Source organism: Fundulus heteroclitus, unplaced genomic scaffold (assembly GCF_011125445.2).
Source record: "Fundulus heteroclitus isolate FHET01 unplaced genomic scaffold, MU-UCD_Fhet_4.1 scaffold_290, whole genome shotgun sequence".
NCBI lineage: Eukaryota > Metazoa > Chordata > Actinopteri > Cyprinodontiformes > Fundulidae > Fundulus > Fundulus heteroclitus.
In genome coordinates, this window is record NW_023396700.1 from 77,449 (window position 1) to 105,394 (window position 27,946).

General features: G+C 46.5%; 1 protein-coding gene across 1 annotated transcript; it reads right to left on the reverse strand.

Annotated features, from left to right (window-relative positions):
- Positions 1-4,219: 4,219 nt before the first annotated feature.
- On the reverse strand, positions 4,220-27,853 carry abcc5 (ATP-binding cassette, sub-family C (CFTR/MRP), member 5). Its single transcript, XM_036130179.1, has 30 exons — positions 27,733-27,853; positions 26,175-26,375; positions 24,550-24,653; positions 24,010-24,165; positions 23,791-23,935; positions 20,908-21,141; positions 20,663-20,836; positions 19,517-19,664; positions 19,292-19,440; positions 19,093-19,200; positions 17,793-17,956; positions 17,520-17,712; positions 15,842-15,913; positions 15,635-15,759; positions 15,482-15,554; positions 12,320-12,523; positions 12,100-12,243; positions 10,947-11,040; positions 10,693-10,862; positions 10,467-10,613; positions 10,086-10,215; positions 9,726-10,008; positions 9,460-9,646; positions 8,775-8,864; positions 8,403-8,592; positions 8,144-8,303; positions 6,498-6,576; positions 5,780-5,893; positions 5,489-5,653; positions 4,220-5,381 (listed from the first exon to the last, which is right to left on the reverse strand). The coding sequence occupies exons 2-30, from the start codon at positions 26,262-26,264 to the stop codon at positions 5,280-5,282; spliced, it is 4,194 nt and encodes a 1,397-aa protein (XP_035986072.1). The 5' UTR covers positions 26,265-26,375; positions 27,733-27,853; the 3' UTR covers positions 4,220-5,279.
- Between the last annotated feature and the right edge of the window lie 93 nt (positions 27,854-27,946).

Sequence of the window (27,946 nt, forward strand, 5' to 3'; positions counted from 1 at the left end):
AGGGGAGGAGGAGAGCCGGGAGGCTGGAGGGAGGCGAACACACATCCATTACTGATCCTTCAGGTATTCTTCTCAACATTTATTAAATGGCCTTTTCTACCTAAAGTCACAGAAACACACTTTAAAGTCATAAAAAAATATATATATCCTGTGGTAGAATAAAAAAATGGGTTTTGAGGTGGATCAATGTTCCTATTGTAATGATAAAAGCATTTGTTTTACCTATGTCCTGCTACACATAGGTTCTGGAATGACATGAAAGATTAATTAATTAATGATTTGCACTATATGATTTTTTTATATGGACCATCTTGCCTTGCCTGTTTCTGACACTATTAACGTCATCCTGCTGTTGGGTAAATATTATATCCATTGAGCTAAATGGAGAAATGCTAAACCCTCCTCTCATTAGTTTATTAATTACTTTAAAACCTTTTTTACATCCCTAAGCTAAAAAAAAAGACATATATTCCAAAAAAAAAGTTTTGACTGCTCTCAACTTCTGCTATTCTCATTGCATCCACTTTTTTGTTGTTCACATTTCCATGGCTCCTATGTTTGATTTAAATGTTTGTCTTGACATAAATCCCCTGCTGTTATATGTAATACTTTGCACTTTTGAATTGTAATTAATCTTCATCTGTTTATGTATATTTTTGCCATCCTGAAAATAAAAATAAATAAATAATTAGCTCCTTCAGCAGAGTTATCACCAGTTAATTGATCTTTGAAGATCAGAGGAGCAGTCAGTCCAATATCAGCCAGTAAGTCTGACTGAGTAATTAATCAAAGTTCAACAATGAGTGGAAAACAACGCAAGAAAATCTTTGGGAAAATAAAAAAATAAAAAAGCAAAGAACCAGAACTTTGCATCAAATATGTTAAATGTCATAGAATATCCTGAAATTTTATTTATTTTTTCTCCAATTCGGTTTTTATTGAAAAGGATGAAAAACAATTTTTATATCTCTCTTTGCATGTCAAGAAGCAGACTGAAGATGTTTGTTTTCTCCCTTTTCTCTCTTCTTTCTCCTTTTTTTTCTTCTTCTTATTGCAGTGCACATTTAACATGAAATATTTCCCGCATAGATTATAATAAAGCTTTTTACATATATAGATTAAGTGGCTGACTAAGATAGATCCCTCGCCAACAAACCGACTGAGGACCGGCTCACGTAAGATGGACATCAGCATCTCTTCATGGAGATGCGGCTGGTCAACGTCGTCCCAGACGCTGCGGCGGAGCCAGCGGGCCGTCTTTGTTAAAAGCTGCCAGAACTGAAGCTGCAGGGAAGAGCAATGGTGGTCTGGTGGTGTACGTTCATAACTCACAACTCACATCGTGACCTTCTGCTCCCCTGATCTGGAGTATCAGTTAAGTGAGGACCATTGAAGACATTAAAACATGGATTGCTCTAAACTTTTTAACTTTAAATGACAATAAAACAGAGTCGATGGTGTTTTGTCCCAGCAGCAGAACCATCTCCTGTTGATTTATTTAATTGAAGCTGACCTTTTGAAACTTGGGTTTTAAAATAGACGGTGATCTTACACTGGCAAAGATAAAGACGATTCTCTTAAAACGGCATTTTGAAACAGTAATTCGTGCCTTTATTACAACCTCGACTCCTGTAATGCTGTCTACAGTGGACACAGCCAGTCATACCTAAAGCATCTCCAGTGGGTTGGGAAGAGGGAGCACATCACCCCGCCACTGGCTCTCTGTGCATTTCAGAGTTCATTTTAAGATTATTTTATTTGTTTTTTAAAATTTACATGGTCAAGCCCCATTTTTCCTCTCTGAGCAGCTTCACCCACACTCGCCTGCTCGCAGGTTGACCAGCTGCTCCTGCAGGAACTGAGATCTAAACTTCAGCTCAGAGGAGACGGAGCTTTTAGTGTTGCTGCTTCTAAGTTATGGAACCCTTTGCTATTCTGTATGAGAAGTTCCCCTTTATTGTCCACTTTAAAAACTGTCAAGAACGAGGACAGAAGGACCCCAGACACATGTTTTACAATTTTTAAGAAGGTTTACTTACGGATCAGGTTGTGGGTGGAACCGGGATGACAGACTGGTGTGTAATACTAAAGGTAGTGGCGCCTCCAGAAATATTTCATAGGGGTGGCCAGATGGAGCCACTTAAACTCTTGGGGTGGCACTGAAACTAAAAGCTGTAATTTCAGGATTTTATTCTACTGTTGTAGTAAAGCTGCATGTAGAAAACAGGCAGAATCAGAAAGACTTAAGTAAACGCCTACTAATATCTTATGGTTTTTAATGGTTTCTGAATTTTTAATGTTCCTAATGATCTAATGTGCATAGCCCAATAATAGCAGAGTTAACATATAGAGTTGAACAACAATAAATTTTTATTGCGTAATTACATTAGGAATAAGGTGCACATTTATTCATTTATTGGAAAACAAAACGGTTACTAAGGGAAGTAGATACAGGCAGAAACAAATAAAAGTGTGGTAGAAGCCAAGGAAGAGCGTCTGTCTTGCTGGCTGTGCATAATAGGATGAAATGCTAAACTGACGCTACTACAATAGCCACTGGCCAGTGGGGTGGCCAGGACATGGCACGGGGGGGGGGGGGGGGCATGGCCACCCCTGGCCACCCCCTGGAGGCGCCCCTGCTAATAGGGCAAGACAGAATTCGTGGTCACAAACAGTCCTTGGTCAGAAACCGGTAAAACAGAAGTGCAGAACAGTCCAGAGCTGAATCCAGGCTCAGAGTCGGGACACAAATCCAGGATACGATACACAAGCAGGCTTACAGGCTAAACGAGGACAGGCAGGCTCGGTGGTCAGGAAGCAGGTCCGGCTCGGTACACAAACAAGGTAAAAGACAGCGATCAGGCGAGCTCAAATAATCTTGTAAATGATCTGGCCATGAACAGGAATAAATAGGGGAGTGAGCAGGTGAATGGAGTAGAACCTAATTACAGAAAATAGGTGGAACTAATCAAAGGAAGGGACAGACAGATGAAAAGCTCTGGCTGGAGACTGACGGTGGAGTAGTGACACAAACTGATCGTGTGAAGACAGATAAGTGAGCTGGCAGGTAAACAGAACTGAACTAAAAGCTTGCACAACCCTGACTGACAACCAAGTAAAATAAAGAAAAGTGCAAAACTGAACTAACACAAAACCCAAATACTGACAAAAACTCGCCTTAAGACACATTTTTATTCCTTGACTTTTAACAGCTGTTGAGACTTTTGCTCTTATTCCTTTTTATATTTCTAACATAATCTTTTTTTATTTTAGATGTTTATTGATTATTGTCTGTTCAGCACTTTGTTACAGCTGCTGTTGTTTTTAAGTGCTTTATAAATAAAGTAGTAGTAGTAATAAACTTGTAGTAAACTAGTTAGAGAGCTCAGCTCTATTGCTATTTTTGCAGCATAAATTGAATTAGACCTGGAAGAGCTGCGTCAAATGAACAGTCTTCAAGAGGCAACTGAGACGTGAATCATGTACAATTAAAACATGTGATCCCCAAATTCCATAAATTCATAAAATTTACAACCAGAGACTATATATGAAGTAAAATCTACTGCAACATCTCAGGAGCTCGTGGGACTGCAGCAGCTCCTCGTCTCTGATCCCTGCCTACAAACCCCTGATCTGCAGAACCGTCATCAGAACTTTGGTTTATTTAAATATTGCACATTTAGTTATTGTTGAGAAAAGAACAAGAAAAATGATCTTTGCATGTTTAATGTATCTTGTGGCCCGTTATTGCTCTCAACCTGGTGCTTTTAGCCCATGTGACAAAACGTTTGTCCACCACTGGTCTGCAGGTCACAGGTAATAAAATCATTGAGATTATTAAAAGCTGAAAGACTGGAAGCTGCTTGCATATTCGTCCCACTGCAAAAGACATTATAATGAATTATTTCAAGGAATCAGGAGTATTTTTCAGGGTGGAAGCCTAAGATGGACCACCATCTCCAGCCTCATGTCAACGCTGTCTAGATCCGGCGCCACCTTCTCTGCACTTGGAGAAATCAGGGATGGCGGTGAAACATAATTCCTGATGTTTGTCGGAAAAGGAGACAACCTCCTACTGCTAGACATCTTCAGTGAGTTCTTGGATCTACGGTCCTCTTCTGGAATGTGATCTAACCTGCAGGAACTGATGGATATTAAGAGATTAAATTTAGAAAAGGAGAAATAAAAACCACAAAAGAAAGAAAGACCAGGCGAGGAGGAGAGTGTTAAACGGGTTTTACTGGTTTTCTTTATCATGCTGAAAGGCTTTTATAAAAATACAACAACAATGAGACATTTTTACAAGGCTGTTCTATCACAACAAAATTCAGAATGAAAATATCGCATCTGGTTGACGAGCAGAACCGAGCTGAGGTGGCCCGGCCCTCCGGCAGGGAACCTCTGCAGAGCGATTCGATGCGCCGCCTCTGTTTGCAGCTCGGCGTCGTGTTCATGAGGTCAGAGAGTGCAAAGGAACGAGGAGCAGCAGAGTGTCCTCACTCCACCTCTCACATCACAAACAGGTCAACACAGAGCGGCTCCTTTACCGTGGTTCTGTACAGGTGGAGACTCCTACGTGCTGCCCCCTGCAGGTACACACTGCACACTGCAGCCGGATCATCACTTCCCTCAGAACAGGAACACCATCCTTCCCAGCTGTCCTGGTACATGAAACCCCCCCCCATTTCCTGGGCACTTTGCTGCTGCAGATTGTTGCACAGTTACAGTGTTTCTCCTGCGGGGGGCAGCACCCACTCCAATGCCTCCTTCTGAAAGGCAAAAAGCATTTAAAGGCAAAGAGGTTCTGCACCTCCGAAGTTCATATTAAGGAAAGCATCTCTACATTCCACATTAAACCGCGGCAGGCCGATTATAATTATCTGACGCAGAGAACAAAGACGACGACATCCCTCTACTTCACCCCCAGACGTCGCTGGAGTCTTCTGTCCGCTCTAACAGAATCCTGGTGTCATCTGAACAACATTAAAACCAAGACGATTAAATCAACACTTTCAGATAATCAGACATTGTTTTATACAGAAAGAAAACCGCAGGCTTTGCTCTTTGACTCCGCCCACCTCCGCGTGCAGCCAGTAACACGGTGCCAGGTCATCAGAGCGTCAAACGAGTCCCAAATAAATAAATGAAACAGATCAGCAGCACCGAGCTGCGTGAGAGCAGCTCACAACCGAACAGCAGAGAGACGTCAAGTAAAGCAGCGGGAAGCCGTCAGAGGCCACTCAGACGGGCGCTGGGTCTTCTTCGGCTCCTCATCCTCGTCATCCTCGCACAGACACTTTGCTCTCCGCAGCCGCCAGCATCGAACACAGCCGAGAGTTCTCATTGGCCAGCAGCCTGGCGGGCTCGTCGAACTCCGCCACCTGAGCCAATCAGAGACAAGGAGGCATTCGTGAGACCGGCTGGAGTCAGACGGAAATGAAACAAACAGCGGTGGTGCGTTCGGGGCTGGATTGTGATGGGTTCGTACCCGTCCCTGGTTCAGCACCATGATGCGATCAGACGACAGGACGGTGTGGAGGCGATGGGCGATGGTCAGGGTGGTGCAGTCCTGAAACGAGCTCCTGATGGTCTCCTGGATCAGAGCGTCCGTCTCAGCATCCATGGCCGCCGTGGCCTCGTCCAGAATCAGCACCTTAACCAGAACCGAACGATGAGAAGGCAGGACGCTGGCGGGGGGGGGGGGGCACTTGTGTCTGTCTGTCTGTCTGTCTGTCTGTCTGTCTGTCTGTCTGTCTGTCTGTCTGTCTGTCTGTCTCACCTTGCACTGTCTCAGCAGAGCTCTGGCCACACACAGCAGCTGCCTCTCTCCCACTGAGAAGTTCTCGCCGTTCTCCACAACCTCCGACTCCAACTTCTGAGGGAGCTGAGAGACCTGAGGGACAGACGGACAAAGATAAAGACAGACGGGTCAAAATGGCTTTGAAACAAAGGGGGTAGGTCCAGTTTTCTGGTTGTGACCTTTCAGCCGACTGATGGGAAATTTTTTTGGGATATAAACCAGATTCTCTCCAAAAGAGACATGACCATGATCCACAACTGAAGGCGCGTTGAGCTGTCATTGACCACAGCAGGGAAAACGAAGGTTCTGGACCAGCCCGCTCTGTCTGTGGGCCTCAGTATCATTCAACTGCTTGGGGAAGATATCCATGGAGGATTTATCAGGAATTTACAGGAACCACTACCAGCACAAAAAAAGCTGTCATGGATGTTAAAGGAGCCAACGCAGGTAAGGTGAACCTCTGATCGGACTCATTTCTGCTGTGACTTAAAAAGAACAAACACAACTAGTTGGTAGTTAAAGATAGTTAAACAAAATCACGAGAGGCAGAAAGGTTTCTGTGACATCATTAATTTCCCTGTGAAAAATGGCCTAAAAAGGAAAAGCAGAAATCATGGCAGGGTATGTAAACCTTTGAGCAGAAGAGCACACAGGTGACGGAGCTCGTGGTCAGTCAGGTGTTGATGGACGCACTCACCGACTCCTTCATGTGGCTCCTCTGCAGAGCGTCCCAGATCTTCTCCTCGCTGTACTGGTTGAACGGATCCAGATTGGACCTGGAGAAACAGAATCTCAGTTCTGATCTGAGCCCAGTTAAAACACATCAGTCTGCCCACAGCATCAGCAGAAAGTATTCACACCCCTTCACTTTCCCCAGCCTGTCATGCTGAAGGCTTTTTCTAAAACGGTGTACAGCGCTCGTTAAGAAATCTTCACACAGCTGCCCACTCATTCAAAGTCAAACACGTACGTAAGTATTCACACCCCAAGCTCAGGTGCCTCCAATTTCCCCTGAGACTCCTCCTGCAACTTTACTGGAGTCCAGCTGTGGATAACTTAGTTAAATTAACTTGATTTTCAATGGCCACACTTTGCTGTAAGGTCCCACAGCGACAGAAACCCAGCTATGAAGTCAAAGGAATAATCTTCAAACCTCAAAGACTGGATTATAAAATAATCTGGAGGAAACATATGAAACAATTGAGCAAATTCCACCTGGACCCTCCCTAGATCTGCTCACCTGACCAAGCTGGGCAATTCAAGCTATAGTTTGTAATACTGTTCCTGTAAATACATTATGTATTCAGAAAAAGGAGGCTGAAAAAATCATTCTCTGTGGGAACTGCAGGTCTGTAAAAACTGTTTATGTATCTGGTTAGCTTAGTGGTTAGCTTAGCGACTAGGTTAGCTTAGCGGCTAACCGTTCATTGTAGCTGCGGTGCTCTTACCCCCCTCTGTCCCTCACATTCTGGGGGTATCTCCTTATCTATTGATTGTCCCACATGTCAATCAATGCGCTTACATAACGCCAGTGTGCGTGCTCGTTCCTACGTAGTTTACGCTTCCTGGCTGCGCATGCGCACTTCTAGTGTTTATGTATCCGGGTATCTTAGCAGTTAGCTTAGCAGTTAGCTTTGGTGTTAGCCGTTCATTGTAGCTCTGCTGCTCTCACCGTAGACTTTGAACATGGCTGAGAGTCACAAGAAATTGAACCACGTTCATGTTTATGAGAAGAAGAGGAAGGCCTCAGTAGAAAGAAATAAGACCAGAGTGGATTTGGGAGACTTTTTTTTCACGCAACCCCCCTGAGAAGCAGAAGAGCAGGTAAAACGGTCTTGTGCATGTGCCGTTATTAAAAAAGGGACATGGGGAAACTTCCAGAAAAATCACCGACTTTACCTTTAAGGAAATAAAGCCTTGGTCAGAGAGAGGTGACCAGGACCCAAACAGTCACTAAAGCATCCTGAATTTCCTCCTATGGTGAAATACTCCACAAATCAATTCTTTATGGCAGCACCTTGTTTTGTTGTTTTTTCCTGCAGAAGCCAGGAGGTCCAGTCCTCATAGATCATGAGAGCTGACAATCATTGAGATTCTTCAACTAAATCTGCTCCGGAGTGCTTTGGGCCTCAGGCTGATCCTCCAACAGGACAATGATCCAAAACATGCAGCCGAGCGGCTTCAGCAGCAGCCTGTGAATGTTCTAGTCCATAAAGGTCACTGTATAAAGATGTCTGGGGAGAAACATTTACACTATTTTAGGACGAGCCTGGAACAGAACAGAATGTGGAAAAAGTGAAGGGGTGTGAACGCTGTAGATCAGGTCCTCTCAGGCGGTTCTACCTGACCGTCCCGCTAAACAGAACCGGGTCCTGTGGGATGATGGATAGTTTACTGCGCAGATCAGCCAATCCGATGTCACTGATGTCGATGCCGTCAATCAGGATTGAGCCTCCGGCGCGCTCCACGAGCCGGAACAAGACCACGCCCAGAGACGACTTCCCTGCAGGATGAAAACGGTTTTTGGCATTGGGAAAAACGGTTTATTGTGCCGTTACTGTGTTTCACCAATAGATGGCGACCTTCCAAATACCGCTCCCACCTGATCCGGTTCTCCCAATGATGCCGATCTTCTCCTTTGGTCTAATAGAGCATGAGATCCTATTCAGAACCAGAGGGAGGTTCTCCTGGTACCTCATCTCCAAATCCCTGAACACCAGCTCCCCTTGCTGGGGCCAGTCAGGCGGAGGAGCACGGCCTTTAACCCGGGCTGGGGCCTCCTGGGACAGAGACTGAGACACACACCAACACAACAGGTCAGAACTTGGATCGGGGTAAACCTGCTTCAGCCATGCAGAAATGAAACCAACAGATCCAGAAATCAGTCATGTTTCTAAAATCTAATATCTGGGTTCATTAGAGACATATTAGGAACACCAATGTTCAAAGTTAACGAGGAAACAGCTCCCAGTACCTGGATGTAGTGATGGATTCTCTCCACAGAGGTGAAGCGAGCTTCGGTCTCGGAGGCTAGCCGCACCGTGAACTGGAACAGTCCTGTCAACTGACAGAAACATGGGATCTCCTTCAGGATCTGAAACAACGGCCTACATTCCCACAGACACACATCCCAAAACTCTTCAGGGCAGAGCCTAAACACCGCAAGGAAAATGTCTGCAGCCACCGGGTTAGTGAGACCGACTGAGAGAATAAACCGGACAACAAAGAGAAGAGCTCAATGAACGCCTTCTTTGGGCAAACTACAGAGATGCCTGAGGTCCAATAAAATACTTCAAGATCCAAGAATGTTTATATATCAAAGGAGTTTTCACAAAGACCACAGGCAAAGAAAGCACTGACTGATTAACTACTGTGTGCTTCCAACATAAAACCAGCCTGACAGAACTGTTCTAATGCCTTTACCCTTGTTCCTGCAAAGGGATTGAGGAACTTGTTAGAGACACCGCACCTGTCGGATGGTGAAACACCTTTGGTAGACCCAGCTTCTATCCAAAGAGGACATTTTATCTGACCCATTTATCAAGTCGATACGTAAAAAACATCCAGTAAACACAGATCTTACTGAACACAGCTGTTCAGTTGCTGTTGACGTGAATAGGTTTACTGGACAGGACAGCTCAGTTCTTGGTTTCAGTTACCTGCACCGCGTAGGAGATCGCAAGTCCGGCGTAGGCGGGGGGGATCTGCCCATGCATCAGGACCATCATCAAGGCCGTCATGCTGATCAGAGACACGCTAATGATATCCAGGCGAACCGCCAACCAGCGCATGGCACAGCTGAACAGGTAGAACGGAGCCTGGTTCTGGTCAAGCAAAAACTGGTACCTAAATTAGACACAGCATTCAGAGTCTGAGCCTACAAGCTCTGGGTTTATGGGTATGGATTCTTGTTCTGATCCTTCACCTTTGGAGGAAATCCTGTCCTCTGTCGTAGGCCTGCAGAGTCGTCAGGCCCTGGATGCTTGATGTGATGTGGGACATGAAGGGGGACATTGTCATGTTGTCCAAACGCTTCAGCTCCCGGATGAAGACCTTGGAGACACTGTGGAGAGCAGCAAAAACCAAGACCAGTGGACCAACAGCCACTAGGAACCATGGGAAAACACAGCTGATGACACCCAGGCAGAAGAAGACCAGGATCACGTTCTGGATGAACATTTCCGCCTGGAAGGGCAGACGGGTGTCAACTGGAAAAGAAACAGAGACCAAACCAAGTCAAGTAAAGACCAGAATGCCGGACTATGGTACAGTTCCGTCAACTTACCTTCATCCATGTCCTTGGAGAAGCGATTAAGGATCCGTCCTGTAGGAGTCGTGTCAAAGAACTTCATGGGGCAGCGTAGGATCTTGTGGAAGAGTTGGTCATGCAGCTTAGAGGAAGCTCTCAGAGTTCCCTGGAAAGACACACCCAAAGTGTCACCAATGGGAGGAACTGGGCTACCTCCAGTCAGAGGGGCTTAATCTGGAGTAAGGAAGTTCAAAAGGGACTGTGGCTCATTGAAACACCTTCAGACCAAACACGTTCAAGGTCTCAATGCTTCATTGGGCCAGAGAGTATCCTGAAAGACACCTACAATAAACCCCCACATAGATATGCAACCTTTAAACCAGACCAACCGGAGTCCAGACTGGAACTGGGTCTGACCTTGACAAAGGCGATTCCTCGGATGAGTTTAAAGATTAGCATGACTCCCATGGAAGACGCATAAATGGCGGCGTACTGCTGCATCTTGGGATTGTCCTTCATGCTGATGCTCATTGCCGTGCTGTTGCCCACGGTTACCGTTGAGTTCTGGAAACCAGAGAGGAGGAGTCAGCGTGAGAGAGGACGAAGGTGATGAGGAGGGGGAGGAGGACCTAAGGCGACTCACCCCACTGCCCTGGTTGATCCAGAAGCTGAGCCACCAGTGGCAGAAGGCCGCACTTCCCACATTGAGAACAAACAGAACCAGGATCAGCAGGCAGGGGGCGGAGCCACCACACGCCGCCATGTAGACTTGGAACACGGGCCAGGACACGCCGCCGTACTGCTGCTCTTCACCTGGAAGGTCACGAGGCCAGATGGACAGCAGAACGTGATCAGACGTCTCACAGAACAGACTGGGTTAGATGTTTAAGTCCTTACCGTTGTCTTTGATGACCGGCGAGATCTTCTTCACGGATCCTGGTTTGATGTCTGCTGGTTTCCTCTGAGAGCCGCCCTGCTTCCTGCTGGGAACCTGACACACGGGAAAAGTCTATGAGGGAGACAGACAGAGAGACAGACAGAGAGACAGAGACAGACAGAGAGACAGAGAGACAGACGGAGAGAAAGACAGAGGGACGAACAGAGAGACAGACGGAGAGACGGACGGAGAGACGGACAGAGAGACAGACGGAGAGACAGACAGACAGACAGACAGACAGACAGACAGACAGACAGACAGACAGACAGACGGAGAGACAGACAGAGAGACAGAGAGACAGACGGAGAGACAGAGAGACAGACGGAGAGACAGACGGAGAGACGGACAGAGAGAGGGACAGAGAGAGGGACAGAGAGACAGACGGAGAGACAGACGGAGAGACGGACGGAGAGACAGACAGAGAGACAGAGAGACAGACAGAGAGACAGAGAGACAGACAGAGACAGACGGAGAGACAGACGGAGAGACAGATGGAGAGACGGACAGAGAGAGGGACAGAGAGACGGACGGAGAGACAGACGGAGAGACAGAGGCAGACGGAGAGACAGACAGAGAGACAGACGGAGAGACAGACAGAGACAGACAAACGGAGAGACAGACTGAGACACAGACAGAAGAAGAGACAGACAGACAGACAGAGAGAGAGACGGACAAAGAGACAGACTCAGACAGACAGAGAGACAGACAGAGACAGACAGACAGACAGAGAGATAGACGGAGAGACAAACAGAGAGACAGACAGAGAGAGAGACAGAGAGACAGACGGAGAGACAGACTGAGGGACAGACAGAAGAAGAGACAGAGAGACAGACGGAGAGACAAACAGACAGACAGAGAGAGAAACAGACAGACAGACAGACAGACAGAGAGACAGACGGAGAGACAAACAGACAGAGAGACAGAGAGACGGAGAGACAGACAGAAGAAGAGACAGACATAGGAAGAGACAGACAGACAGACAGACAGACAGAGAGACAAACAAACAGAGAGACGGCCGGAGAGACAGACAGCAGAAGAGACAGACAGACATACAGACAGACAGACAGACAGATGGAGAGACAGACAGAGAGACAGACTCAGACAGACAGGTACCTCTATGACGGGCGGGTCCCCCAGCTGGAAGCGGTTAAACATGGCTGCGTAGTCTCCATTCAGCTTCATCAAGTCGTCATGGTTACCTTGCTCCACTATACTGCCGTCCTTCATCAGAATGATGTCATCACAGTCCACCATGTACTGCACATACACACAGGTATCTCCACGGTAAGCAGCTGCAGACGAACACACCTGTCTGCGTCAGGAGGAGGGTTACCTGCAGCTGGTGGGTGACGAAGATGACAGTCTTGCTCTGAAGCTGCTTCTTGATGGCGTTGCGGAAGATGTGATTGGCCACGTGGGCGTCCAGCGCGCTCAGAGGGTCGTCCAGGATGTAAACGTCCCGGTCGCTGTAAAGGGCCCGGGCCAGACTGATGCGCTGCCGCTGGCCGCCGCTCAGGTTGGCGCCGCGCTCTCCGATCTGATGGGACAGGTTCATGGGTTTGGTCAGCGGGTCTGAGGAGGTTGACCGTGCGGCTCGCTGTCACAGGTTGGTCAACTGACCCATGATTTCACAAAGTGGATCCAGATGCAGGGCAGAAAACAGGAGTTACTGCAGCATTTACAGCTAACCAGAACCAGGTTCTCAAACCAAATTAGGAAGGATCAACAAACACTGGCCTTTGGTTCCTAACCTGAAACTATATGTGAGGCACTGCAAAAGTACCTCAGTCAGAAAGTCTGATTTATGCTCTGCAGGAACTCCATTCTGTTCTGGATCCAAGTGTCCATCCGGATACCCTTATGGAGTGAGGACTGTTTAGTCAAAGGCGGAAGTGCGTCAGCGGTTTCCATGATCATAGCTGTCCGAATAGTCAGGAAGGAAGGAGGCAGGAACAGAAGCCTGCATGCTTCCTCTTGCAGCTAGTTTAGGCAAGAAATTTCACAATGTCCCTTACCGGCGCTAAGGAGAATTAAGTTAGCCCACAATCCTTTGCTTGACATGATGTAACAGCACAGCCACCGCACGGAAATTAACAAAAATGGCCAGAGAGACAAACTTTGTAGTTTTCAGAAGGCTGTAAGCCCAGATGTGACTATCATCATCCATGAGCCTTTCTGTCATGTAGTATTGTCGGAGTTAAAGGCTGTCAGAAACCGGCTCAGCAGTCTGAAGCTCCTTTCCTCCCTGATAGAGTTCTGTTAACCCATGAAAGATCAAGGAGCAGGAGCTATGGGCTATTATTAAGGGTATTCTGATGGAGCCTTAGAACCACTGACACCTGGGTGTTAGAAACCAAACCAGCGCACCATTGACTCCTTTAGCCTCTGAAGAAACAAAGGAAGTATTAAACCTGGACTGAGGGACCTGCTGTGGTGTCAGAATGAAGCGCGTGGAACAGGTAGCATATAGAAACCACCTTTCTACCAGTCAAGGACCAAGGTACACCCTTCCTTCCTGGGGGTCTCCTAGTCTAAGAGTGTTTTCACACTTGAGGTGTTTGGTCAGTTGAAAACAAACTCTGGTTTGCTTGTGTAGATGTGAACACAGAGCCGAGACCATTTGGAGGATGTGATCTCAGTACAGTTCCATACAAACTATTCGTTTGTGGCGTGAACGCGATCCGACATCAATCCCACGCAGCCACCAAGCGTACGCCGCGAGCACGGGCCAAATTCCTTCCCGTAGCCAGGTTGGTGTTGCTTTTATGCGATAAACTGACTAATAAACAATGTCTGCTTGTCTTTTTCTTAAAGCATAAAGACCAGCACAACTTTCAAGACATCTTTTCAAAATCATTCAGGTTACTTCTCAGGTAATTGAGCCTGAAATAATACCACGAAACACACCAATGATAAGCATAGGTTCTCAGTGCTCCTGTAATTCCGTTGGACTCTCCTTCCCCGGACACATCCGACCACTAAACAGACTAAACGTTCTCGCCTGGTCTGGAGTGAAAGGTGCTGGTTCACTTAGAGTTTCCTCTGCATGAACAGAAACCAAACCTCCGGAAAAAGTTACAGATTGTGGAAGTAAATTGGACCTTCCAGGGAAGGAGTTGGTAGGTGTGGAGCTGCTTCACTAGTTCCATCATGCAGATGGTGTATAAATAATATTTTGCGGGATAGGGCTGGATGATAATTCAATAACAATATATATCGATAGAAAAATAGTTAAATAAAATGTTCAATAGAATAACAGTTTTCTTTCCATAAGTTGCTAAGCAGAAGCATAAAATATCCAGGGCTGCACTTTGAATTTGCTGATAATTAACCATATGGATCAATATGATTTCTATTTTATTGATATACTTTAATTCTATATAGTCCAGCCCTAGTGTGGGGGTTTGGGTAGTTTGAGTTGATTCGTGAACCAAGGTGTCTTAAAGGAGTTTAAAGAGATCTCGTAAGTTTAGACATAAAACCTTTATCTGAAAGACGCCTGAAGAGGGTTTTAACCCAGGTGACGGGGTCTATTTCTCTCACTCTGCTGAGTTCTCCTACTGTTCTCCAATCTGCATTGTTTGTTGTTATTTCAGCTTTTAACTTTTTGTTCTCTGTCATTTTTCTCTTCATAGAAGGTACACCTGGTCTGGTGTTCTGTTAGCTGTGACATCATCAGGGGAGGCAGATCATCCTCTATTACCATCTAACATAGAAAGTACTCCTGGGTCAATGTGAGCTTCTGTGCTTTCTGTGTCTCTGCTCTGTCTTCTCTAACATAGAAAGTACTCCTGGGTCAATGTGAGCTTCTGAGCTTTCTGTGTCTCTGCTCTGTCTTCTCTACCATAGAAAGTACTCCTGGGTCAATGTGAGCTTCTGAGCTTTCTGTGTCTCTGCTCTGTCTTCTCTAACATAGAAAGTACTCCTGGGTCAATGTGAGCTTCTGAGCTTTCTGTGTCTCTGCTCTGTCTTCTCTAAGCCCCAGTGGGTGGAGGCAGATGAGCGTTCACACTGAGCCTGGTTCTGGTTCTGCTGGAGGTTCTCCTCCCTGTTAAAGGGGAGTTTTCCTCTCCACTGTCGCTTCATGCATGCTCAGTATGAGGGATTGCTGCAAAGCCATCAACAATGCAGACGACTGTCCACTGTGGCTCTACGCTCTTTCAGGAGGAGTGAATGCTGCTTGAAGAGACTTGATGTAACCTGCTGGGTTTCCTTAGAGAGGAAACTTTCTCACCAACCTGCAGGATCTGATGGAGTCTGACTTTGGAAAGAGACTTTAGATGATGACGTGATGTGAATTGGAGCTATATAAATAAAATTTAATTGAATTAATTTAACCGCTTCACACCTTCTCATTACCTCAGCTCTGACTAAATGCTCAGTGTAGGTCCTTAAAGGACCCATCATCGACCCCATAGAACATATGAGGAACACATTTTGGAAGTGTTTTTATAAGAGAACCTCATCTTTACAGAGAAACAGGAAATGACATCACCTCTGTGAGGTCAGCGTTGGGCAGCAGAGCGAGGTCCGGTCTCAGACAGCAGGCACTGAGGACAGACTGGTACCTGCAGAGACACCGAGACAGTGAGTCCCCCTCTGGTCCACATCAGGTCCTCGTCGTGAATCCAGTGTGTCTCCTCCTCACCTGTCCTCCTGGTACTCCTGTCCAAACATGATGTTGTCTCTCAGCGTGGCGTTCAGGATCCAGGCCTGTTGAGCCACGTAGGCCATCCTTCCTCTGACGGCCACGCTGCCCTCCAGCACCGTCATCTGTCAACACACCAACCCACAATCAACGCCAGGCACCGCCTGCTGTTAGCTGGGAACTGTGGGGACAAGCTGGGGACGTCACCTGTCCTAAGATGGCAGAGATCAGGGAGGTTTTCCCGCTGCCGACGCATCCGCAGATACCGAGCAACTGTCCCTGGAGACAGACGGAGTTAGAACCACAGTTAGAGACACAGAAGGAGACATGATGGGAATCAGGGGAGACTGAAGGACAGAAGGAAACAGATGACCTCGCCTGCAAGATGGATTCTCACAGCATCTGTGCGTCCACAAACACACGAGAATCCATCTCCTCCCGCTCTGGCTTCAACCGTTTGTGTCCGGACCAAAAACGGTTCGGGCCAATCACGTTGCAGTATTGAGGTTTAAGGCGGGACATACCAGCTGTGACAAAACACAATGCCGACCCAATATAAACACGGCAGGAGGACGTAGCTGCTGCTCTCACACCTGATTGGTCAGAATTTCTTCTTTGATAGAAGAATAGCAAGAAATGTGTCAACGAGCTCAGCTTCCTGTTGTTTCTCGTTGCAGCTACTGATTATGTTTTAATCTGAGACTGTGATTGGCTAAAACCAACCTTTGGTAGGCGGGCCCTAGGTGTCGCTTCGCCCTATCAGCTCAGACGTACCTGTCACTACCTGATCCATACCGCTAGCACGATCCGTTCCATCAGCTCATTTGCGCGAACAGAATAACTTCCGGTAGGCAATATTTTGTTTTTTTTACTTTTTTATTCTTTTGTCTTTTATCGGGGCGGGGGTTTCTTTTTGTATATCTTTGTAATTGCGTGAATATTGCATATTCTAAAAATTAAACAACAGAAATACATAAAAATACTTTTTTTTTTGTTTTTTTAATGGCAAAATGTTTCCCAATTGTGGTTAGGGAAATAAAAATATGTACACCATTTTTTAAGTACATAAAAACCCTGCTATAAACACATATAGGAGTATAGAAATGTATTTGATTTTGAATATTCTTCAGGGTTTTTTTTTATAATTTATTTGATTTGCATATGTATGTATTTTGTGCTTAATAAATTTATTTAAATAATTTATGTGTTCTTTGTTCTATTCCCTGTTCGGTTTTTGTCAAAAATAAACAATGCAGGTACTTTAATGACGATGTCTTCTATTGTTCATGATTTGTACACCAGAGAGCGCTAAACTCAATAATTTTAACTTTCTAATAAAACAAATTTTTAGTACAAGATTATTTGTATAACAAAATTCACCATATTATTAAGGATAAAAATATATTTTCCTAGTCCTGTTTGAACAAATAATAAAACTAATAGAGTGAATTCAGACAATACAGATAAACGTTAAGCAATAATATGTTCCCAGACTTCTGAGCATATCCGATGATGACGTCAAGCAATACAATGGAGAGAATTTAAAATGCATCAATTTCTTCCAGAAAGGTCTACAGTATTTTTTAAACGACATAGTTTAACATTCTAAAATGATTTAAGTATAGAAATAAGTATTTTCAGTACCGTAATTATTTTTTTGGCGACCTGGAAGTTATTCTGTTCTCGTAAATGAGCCGATGGAACGGATCGTGCTAGCGGTACGGATCGGGTCTTGACAGTCCCTCCTTTCCCCAGACGGATTCAAACGGAGCAGAACCGGAATGATAATGTGCAGAATGAGGAGCGCTGCACGTTATCAGTCCTGCTGGCCGGGTCATGAAACAGAAGGTTGTTTACAGCCAGGTTTGTCTTTCTGGTCTCAGACCTGCTGGACGGCCAGAGTGATGCTGTGCAGGGCGTTCTGAGGGCGCTGAGACGCACGGGGGACTGCCAGGAGGGGAGGACAGGAGTCCTCCTCATCCCCGTCTTCCTCCTCAGGACTGGAATCTGCATCTCCTCCTGCCAACAGGGAGCCAGTCGCCTCCTCCTGCTCCTGGAGGACAGCGGTGTCTCTGCACCTGGAAGGAGAACACGCTTGAACCGGAGCTGAAGGTAGCCGGCAGGTCTGACGATGCTCTTCCATAGCGTCTGGGTTCACCTTTCTCTCTGTCGATGTCGGCCGGCTGCTCGCACACACGGACTGGCCTGGGCGCTGTGCCCCGCCCCCTCCCATCCCAGAGAGGCGCCACAAATCTCCACGGCAACCCGGGGATCGGCAGGCGACGCTCGGACGCCGTCGATCTCCGGCAACAGGAACAGACTCTGGAAGGAGACAGAGAGCGGTCGGATTAGCTCAGACCGGCTCAGCGACAGCTCTGCGTCGCTGACTGGTTGCTCTGCAGGTATGCGCAGTGTTGGGTAAGTTACTTTAAAAATGTAATCCGTTACAGTTACAAGTTACTTTGTTTACAATGTAAGTGTAGTGTAACTTTTTTGATTACTTTTAAAAAGTAACGTAACTAATTACTTTTGATTACTTTTTGATTACTTTAAGGTTTTAATGAGTATTGACCCATGTTCAACATTTAATTTTTGAGAACTGAATGTGAACCTTAAAAAAGCAGAATTGGGAATTGACACTTGTATGACTCTATTCCTGTAAATCCATCAGTAGTTAAAGGACAAGAGTCAGCAAATGCAAATTCTGCCCTGTAAAACAATGACAGCACAATTGTCGCTCTATGATCTGAAGCCCCATTTGGAGCTTTTAAACAGGCTTTGAAAAACTTTGATAATTTGCTGCTGTAATATTATAGATTTTTCAGAATAAAAAGCTAGCAGATGTGCAGAATCAAAAATAACAGAAATACAATTATAGAGCATTCAGTATTGTAAGACAGCCTACACTGTTTCTGGATAAATACATTATTGTATGAGTTAAGTTCTGTTCCGTTTTCTGCCTTTTTCGTTGTAAAACTGAAATGTCCCATGCTCCTGAATGCACCATAGCTTTCCGACGCTCACGAACGCAACACTGTGAATGCTGAGCTGTGTAGACATTTTCCGCTTAAGACAAAGTTTTGCAGTTTCACAACACACGTCGACTCTCACGGTTTATTGTTGTGTGTGTGAATAACAATAACAAAGGTTTTTCTTTATATTTTAAAAAAAATGTAACTAAATTTGTAATTCTTAATATTTACGGAAGTAACTGTAACTGAATTACATATTTTCTCATTGTAACTGTAACAAATTACAGTTACTCTTTTTTTGTAATTAAATTACGTAACGTCGTTACATTTAATCCGTTACTCCCCAACACTGGGTATGCGGCGCTGCGTTCTGGAGTTACAGATGTGCTCCAGGTGTGTCAGGTGTTCCCTCAGGTGTGAGTCCGCTGTAAATGTGCCCTGGGTGTTCTGCAGGTGTTCGTGTGTTTCAGACGGTCAGCTTGGTACCTTGAATCTCTCCACAGCCACCGAGCCCTCTGACAGAGACTTGACAGAAAACGGCGTCACTTTCAGGGCAAATGTCATGGCGTTGAACACGGCGACCACAGTGAACGCCTGGAGGAAGGGGGGAGGAGTCAGCAGGCTGGCGAACAGGTGAATTAAAACACGTGAGACACGTCGAGGCGGAGGAACTCGAGTTTCGAACCTGGGCGGCTGTGAGGTCGTAGCCTAGCACCATGTGGGTGGAGAATGTCACTACGCTGGCAATGACGACCACAACCGGCGCCACGCCCACCGTGATGCTCTGGAAATAACCCGTGAGCTCCAGCAGGCGGCGCTCCTCGTCCCGGATCCCTGACAGGAAGCACAGACAGGTGACTGCGGGCCAGGCAGCAACAGGCAGGTGAAGCGGAGTCAGGAGGCGGCGTACTTTGGACGTCCTGGGAGAAAGCTTTCACCCAGGCGTACATCTTGATGAACTTGATGTAGCTGAGGATCTCGTTCATCTTCTGCACTCGCCTGTCGGTGACAGCCACGCCCTTCCGCCTGAAGTAAGCCGTCATCCTGGAGCTGAACATCTGAAAGCAAACGTCATTGGTTATACAGGACTGTCTCAGAAAATCAGAATATTGTGATAAAGTTCTTTATTTTCTGTAATGCAATTAAAAAACATGAAATGTCATACATTCTGGATTCATTACAATTCAACTGAAATATCGCAAGCCTTTTATTGTTTTAATATCGCTGATTATGGCGTACAGCTGAAGAAAACTCAAATATCCTATCTCAAAATATTAGAATATTTCCTCAGACCAAGTAAAAAAAAAATTATAACAGCAAAACAAAATCAAACATTTGAAAATGTCCATTAATGCACTGCAGTACTTGGTTGGGAATGCTTTTGCACAGATTAGTGCATGAATGCGGCGTGGCATGGAGGCAATCAGCCTGTGGCATTGCTGAGGTGTTATGGATGCCCAGGATGCTTCAATAGCGGCCTTTAGCTCATTTGCATTGTTGGCTCTGGTGTCTTTCAGCTTCTTCTTCACAATAGCCCACAAATTCTCTATGGGGTTCAGGTCAGGGGAACTGGCAGGCCAATCAAGGACAGTAATGCCATGGTCAGTACACCAGTTACTGTGAGAATCTGATGTCGTCTCTTAACCACTACCATACTTGTGATTTAGTTTACTGAACCAAGCTGAGTGTTTTTCAAGGCTCAGGAAACCCTGCAGTGTTTAAAGTTAATTAGACGATTCAAGTGATTAGCTGAATAGCCTACTAGTATACTTTTTCACGATATTCTAATATTTTGAGATAGGATATTTGGGTTTCTTAAGCTGTAAGCCATAATGAGCGATATTAAAATAATAAAAGGCTTGCGATATTTCAGTTGATTTGTAATGAATCCAGAATGTATGACATTTCATGTTTTTTAATTGCATTACAGAAAATAAAGAACTTTATCACAATATTCTAATTTTCTGAGACAGTCCTGTATTAGAACCAGGCACACAATGATGGATTAGTTCAGGGATGTTTCTTCAGTCATCCTGACGTGCAGAACGGCACTCACCATGGTGGGGTAGAAGAGGATGAAGACAGAGGAGCCCAGCAGGGATGTGGGACCCAGTATGTACAGGTTGTATGCCACGCCCAGAACAGCCAGCAGGGGGCCGCCTGCTAGCAGACTGCCCACCGCCGCCGCCTCGAACATCCGCTGACCGTCACTGGAGCACATGTTGATCAGCTGAGAGGGAGGACGGACTCAGATTTAACCCTTCGACGCTCGCTTCACTTCCAAACAGAACCAGAACCAACCTGCCCCACCGACTTGTCCCGGACGCTGCGCAGCCGCAGGATCTTCTCAAAGGCCAGGCTGAGGATGGCGCCTCTCAGTCTGCACCCGGTCCTGTAGTTCAGGGCCCAGGTCAGAGCCAGAGACCAGGACCGCATCAGCTCTGCGGTCAGGAGCCCCAGAACCAGCAGCAGGCCGTAGGTCAGGTCCGACGCCTCCTGCTGGGTGTAGTCCAGCAGACGCTTCACCACGAACGCCTGGAGACGGAGACCAGAGCGGCAGGAGAGTCTCAGAAGGCAGAACGGCCGAGTGTGCAACACGCAACATGCATGAAGGGGAGAACAGAACCAGCACAGAACAACAGAAGTTCATTCTGGGACAGCTAAAGGAAGGCAGTAGCTAGAACCGCGCCACCAGGCCCGATAAGGCCAGCGCTGGAATAAACGCCGGTGAATCTAGCCAGGGGCAAAAGTTAAAAACTAAGAGCTATAAGAAGAAAACTACTAGATCATTTGATTTAACGCAAGACAAGGAGAATTTGAGACTGTGTTTAGAAAGCTTTCTGCAGCGGTTATTATCAGTTTAGATCTTGGTGCAGTAATCAGAACACTAGAACCAGGGGTTGGGATGGAAAAACAAACAGGAAACTGTATTTAAAGCAAAACTTCAGAACTAAAAAGCTTAATAACACTAAAGCAAGACAACTATGCTGGTTCTGATTATCACAATGGGAGCTTGATGAACTGTTATGGACATCTACTGGTTCCATTGGTTCTGCTCATGTGAGTTACACTGCTGGTTATAAAAGAAATGGTCTGAATGTTTATTCCCAACTGACTGAATCCCATATTAAAGCTTTTACTGCCATCATTTTAGTTCATGTATTTACCTTTGCGTTATGCAGATTTTTCTGTGTCACTTATTTTGAAAATCTAAGGAGGGAACTTTATTAGGGCATGCAGGTGTGCCATGGTTCTGCTGGCACACCTGTGACAGGTGCACAGGTGTGTGAGAGGCATGTGAAGCGTGAGGAAGACGGGTTATAGCCACAGGTGCTGCTTTGAGTTGGAGGACATCAAGGAATGATGGAGTGTTGTTTTCCTCATTTCTACGTCTACGCGTTGGCCAGCCAGCGAGGAATGTTTATATGTTATATAATTTATAACTTTATGTCTTTGTTTTGCCGTCTTGCTGTTACATTGAGTTTTATGTTGTATTTTAGTTTGACGGTGGCGTCGTGTGGTGCTGTAACAATCAAGAGTGTAAATCCTACAATAGAGTCAACGTCATGCCATCAGTAAAACAAACTTCAGTGGAAGTGATAAAAGCTACACGGCACTGTCAGGTGTTTCTCACCACCAGCAGTCAAAGGGAAGCTTAAATAGAACCAGGAGTCAGTGGGAAGGCGTCGGAGCGATCGCCCACCTGAGCGGTGTCTCCATGCTTGTCCTGCCTGACCAAAAACCGTGACTGCATGTTGGCTTCATCCAGAAAACCGACTCTGATCCGTCGGACCTGCTCTGTTCCCGCCTCCTCGCCGTAAGCCGATCCCGTAACTCTGATCTTCACCAGCCTCCCAGGAACTGCAGCTAACCCTCGCTTCATCACAGACCAGCTTCCATCCAGCTCCCCCAGTGAGCCGCCGCCTGCCTAGCCGCCTTCCTACGATCCAGAGCAACTCCTCCTGGAGACGCCACACCAGCCACCAATCAGCACTGTCAGCCTCTCCTCCATCACTCATTCGTCTCCAGTCCGTGACCAGAGGCCTCCAGCTTTCTCCTGCCAGCATCTCGCTAACCTTTCATTAAACTGGTTTACTACCTCCATGTTCGCCGCATCAAGAGATTTTATGGAAAAAAACAAACATGGCGGACGTGAGGAGTGAAACTGGAACGATGAAGCAGTATTGCTACCAGTAACACTGATTAAAATGTCCAACTTTAGCCACTCTTCCCCTTAGCCGGACTGGTTTAAGTGGTTTAACAGGTTTAACAGATTTAACAGGTTTAACAGATTTAACAGGTTTAACAGGATTAACAGGATTAACAGGTTTAACAGGTTTCGTGCTCTAACGTTACCTGACTCCGCCAGATAGATTTGCTCCGCATATCCATCTGGAAACCTTCCGTTGAAGTAATTTTGGGAAGGGGCGAAAATACTGGTTAGCTGATTGGCCTATGTTAGTGATAGACGGGCCAAATAAACCAATCAAATTCGACGACGAAAACACAACCACAAGCCAAGCTACTCTTGCTGCTGCAGGTAAAGGCTCGTTAGCTCAGCAGAGAAATACTCTGTAATTCCGATAAAACTTGCTCGATAGCCGCGCTAACGCTAGTTTCATCGGCTGAAGCCGCCATGTTCTTTAGACTGAACTGTCGCGCTTCCCGTTGCGTCACACCTCAACCCGCCTCAAAGCCAACGCTGATTGGACGTTCGTTTGGTGAACGGCTCCAAATTTTCTTTAACGGAGAGTAGCCAGACTGATCTGCGAGTGAAACCTTGAAAGCTCGCGAGATCAGGATGGTCTCACGAGGCTAGCTCTAACGGGCCTCAGAGGTCTTGATGGTGGCGACGTTACATCTACAGGACACCAGGAGATGTTTGTGATGTTCACCAGGAGTGTCAGGATCTGTGCCTCTCCCCGCTGTAATTAAGCTCATACCACAAAGACAGCACCAAATTATCAAAGGCTTTTGCCAGCTGATGTCCAGTGTTGGTTTTTCTACGTCTGATCATATTTTTGAACCCTCCCTGGCCCGCTGGACCTCCTGGAGCTTGCCTATCGTCTTGTGACTGACCCTCGGCTGCCCTTGGACTACAGACCAATCCCTGCCAAGTCTGGCCTCGCCGCTGCCAGGCAGAAACCGTTTTTTTTGTCCCAGGTCTTACAGGTGGCGACTTACTGGGCCGCTGAATCCAGCGAGCTGAGTCACGGTGAGGCAGAGGATGGACAGGAGGAGACGAGCCCGGCAGAAGGTCCAGACGACGGAGCACAGGGACGCCTCGGTTCCCTTGGACCTCTGCTCCTCCTCCCACAGAGTCCTCAGCCTGGACGGCAACAACACACCTGCTGAGTTCAGGCACGCAGACATCACAGGTACGGGCCGGGAGCTCAAACCCACCTGACGCTGTTGCTGTGGCAACGTTCCCGCGGCGCCACGGGCCAGATGTCCTCCAGCAGGAGCTGCCCTTTCCTGCGGGCTCTCAGCGCCAGAGGAGTCAGCCAGTGGAACGTCATGAAGGAGAAGAACCCCGCGCTGTCCACCGGGTGGGCACACCTGAGGAGAGACGCACACCTGAGGAGAGACGCACACCTGAGCCGTTTTTAGAAAAGCCTATGCAGGTCAGAGTTCCTTCATCTGTTGCTTTTCAGAACAATCTGGGTCAATCTCTGCTCCAAGGCTTTGGTTTGTGCTCCTGGTGATGGACGCCTGTTCTGGATCACCTGCAGATGAATGCTGAATGCTTGCGTGACGCTCCTGATAAACCCACACCTGACGCTCCCTCACCTGACAGAAGGTAAGCTGCCGGTTGAACGACGTCTCTTTTAACACCTTCTGTCTGAATATCTTTGTTCTTCAGTTTCTAATGATAAAACTAAATATCCTGTGTTGTTTTAAATCTTCTGTTGGGGAAGTTCAGACGTCCTACAGTGACGTTACCTGTCCTCCTGGACGCCATCGCTCGGCTCTGTAGCTCCGCCCTTCGACGGCTCGTCGCCATGGCATCCAGCTGGACTGTCCTCACACAAACCCAGGAAGACATCCTGAAATCACAAACGCACACTTCTGTGATGCAGGCCGACCACGGACACATTATTAGTCGTTTTTCTCCTCATTCTTCAGGCTCGTTTCTCTGAGTCACGTTAGTTTAGCCGAACAAGAAACTCCCCGTTACTGATTTACGTTAAATGGTAAACGGACTGAACTTAGAGCGCTTTTCCTGTTATACTGATCCCTCAAAGCTCCGTACACTGGAGCCACATTCACCCAATCACTCTCACTAACACACATTCATGCACCTATACCCAGATCAGTAGGCAACTTGGGGTTGAGTGCCTTGCCCAGGGGCACATCAACATGTGTTGGGGAAGCTGGTATTGAACCAACAATCTACCAATTGCAAGACAAGTACTCCATTTTTTTGATTTATATAAATATAGCTATATATATATATATATATATATATATATATATATATATATATATATATATATATATATATATATTATATATAGATAGATAGATAGATAGATAGATAGATAGATAGATAGATAGATAGCTCTATATATAGAGCTATATATAGAGAGAGATATACGTATATAGGTCTGTCGGTAGAACCGGTCCTCACACAGAATCTGCCCACAAAGACCAACTGGCTCCTTCTGAGACCCATCGGGGGAGAATCCTGCTCTCTGATTGGATGCTGGTGAGGCCGTAACCACGGCAACAGAGATTATACTGTGAGCAGATTGGAGCTGGTCCTGCTTCTGACATCTTCAAACAGACCGAACTGGACTCTGGTTCTGAGTGCGTTAGCAGCCCACGGTCACACACGTGGACCTGGTTCTGAAAGCAGAACGTCCCCATGGTAACGGCAGAACCACACGGCCACGCGCATGCTCAGACTCACAGTGCACAGGTAGACGGTTCAGTGGACAAAGCACGTGCACGGCTCACGTTCCTGCCTCGTGATGACGTCACCCTCGGCAGCAGCCAATCTGATGCCGCGAAACTTCTCCGCCCCAGCCAATCGGCTCGGGGCACTCTGCTCCACGTGACGGAGGGGGCGGGGCTTCTTATATAAACAGACTGCAGCTTTGTTCTGCTCTTCTGTTCCCGCAGACCTGCCGTCTGAGGCTTTTATTGTGAAAAGCTGATCAACGTCGCTTGTTTAAATTGAATTCTGACTGTTTGATCGTATTTCTGATCATGTTACAGTCATTTCATGATTTTAAATAGTTGTCAAATTAAATAGATAAATATTTCCCTGTCTAGTCCCACAGAGGGAAACTAATCTCTGCATTTAATGCATCCTTCAGGCAGCTGCCAACACTGAGCGCTGCTCAGGGAGCCAGACTGGTAGACTGAGATTCAAACCAGCAACCTCCGCAGCCTCTCCATGACACAAACACCCAGCTTCCTAACCACAAGGCCAAGATGGCGGAACCTTTCTTTCTGGTAAACCTTCTGTGGAGTATTTAATTCTAAATTTAACTACAGGAGTATTTCTAAGTGGTCAGATTTTAATGTCTCATCAGACTGGACCGTGGGCGATCTGTTCTCACCTGGTTCTGGCTGACCTCAGACCTGGGCGGAGCTTTGCAGGAGGTCTGCAGTGATCCCGACCCGCTCCTTCCAAAGTCATGCTGTTTCATCTTCCGTCAGACCACATGGAGGCGTGACCTCTGACCTCGGCACGCCCCAAAACAGCGAGATCCTGGAGGAAAACCTCGGAGGACTTGCGAAGGCAAATTAAAAAAAATAATCTGTGGAGACGCAGAAAGAGAAGCACCTGAAAAACTGCAGCCACGTGTTTTTGTAATACTGTCGTTAATTTTTGCTGCAGCGGAATCGTGAAGGAAACATGAGTCAGAGCTCAAAATGAAAATGTCTGCAGGAATGACTCAAATCAGCCACACTGACCGGCCACTTTGTTAGGTACACCCATCCCACTGTTGTCACCTCAGCCAGCCAGTCGGCCAATCACATGGCTGCAACCCAGCGCATTCACACTGAGCATCAGTCAGGAAGAAATGGTATTTAATATAGGGCTGGACAATAATTCAATAACAATATTCATTGATCCATAGAAAAAAGGGTCAATAAAAAGTTTAATAGAATAACAGTTTTCCTTCCTTTTGCATTCTAGCATGTAGGTTAATATTACATCCTCCCAGCCAATCACAACGCAGACTCAGGAACGGTCCGTCACCAAGCTACAAAGTTCAGAGAGCACATGTTTTCGTTTCTTTTTTTAAAAACTTGCAGTTTTGGTAAAAAGTTGGTTGAACAAAGGGTTTAGTTTGAATTCAGTGTTTGTGTTCTTTATCTAAAAATAGGACATTAAGCAACAGCATAAAATGGCCAGGACTGCACTTTAAATATGTTTTGGATTAGTTGATACTTATCAATATTGTTCAATATGATTTATATTTTATCAATATTTTTGCTATATCGTCCAGCCCTAATTTAATACGGTAAATATTATAATATCAATACTAAAATGTGGTGTATAGCGCTTTAACTAGTGCTTTACACTACAGTCAGTCACACCCTGGCGGTGGTGAGCTGTTAGCAGCCACAGCTGCCCTGGGGCAGACTGACAGAGGCGAGGCCGCCCCAGGCACACTTTGAGCCTCTTGGTTCCACCTTGGCCTACCTGGGGATCTCGCATTGGGTCGATGACACTAAGAAGTAACGCCGTCTTTGCAGACTATCATGGGCCGGACCTGCAGCAGCCAGGTGTACCTATAAAAGTACTTCTAACGGGTTTCACACAGCACCGTGTCAGCTGAAATACTCTGTGTACAGCTCCTACAGTACCACAGTAATCCATCAGCTCCACTACTTCCTGTTACTACACACCGAGTACTGCTGCAGTACTCTAGGAGACGCCTCCAGCCGGGTTCAGCAGTACTCCCAGGTACTCTCAGGTACTCTCAGGTACTCGTAGTGCAGCAGCTGGAACACCGTGTACGGCTACTACAAGGTAGTAGAGATCCTTCAAAATAAAAGCCTGTGATGCCGCGTTGATGGTCGGAGCTGTCCGCGCGCTCCAGCAGCATCAGAGATCAAACACCGGCCGCGGGTCACCTGCCCGCCCTCACCTGTGCGGGTTCTCACCTTTCCGTGTGTCCGTGCGTGTCCGCGCGTGTCCGTGTCGTGCTCCTCTCTTTCCTCCTTCAGCTCCGCTCAAATGATGCTGCGGCTCAGCGCCGATGGAGCAGGGCATCACGGGAAATGGAGTCACAGCGAGACGTCAGGTATGACGCACAATGTGCGTCACAGCCGGAAGTGAAGTTTAAAAAAAAAAAACGACATAATTTTTTTCATTTAT

Coding starts and splice junctions, on each gene's coding strand:
- abcc5 (XM_036130179.1), bottom strand. CDS start 26,264: ATGAAACAGCATGACTTTGGAAGGAGCGGGTCGGGATCACTGCAGACC. Junction 24,654..26,174: donor CTGAGGTCAGCCAGAACCAG/GTGAGAACAGAT, acceptor TTGTGATTTCAG/GATGTCTTCCTGGGTTTGTG. Junction 21,142..23,790: donor TCGCTGGATTCAGCGGCCCA/GTAAGTCGCCAC, acceptor CTCCGTCTCCAG/GCGTTCGTGGTGAAGCGTCT.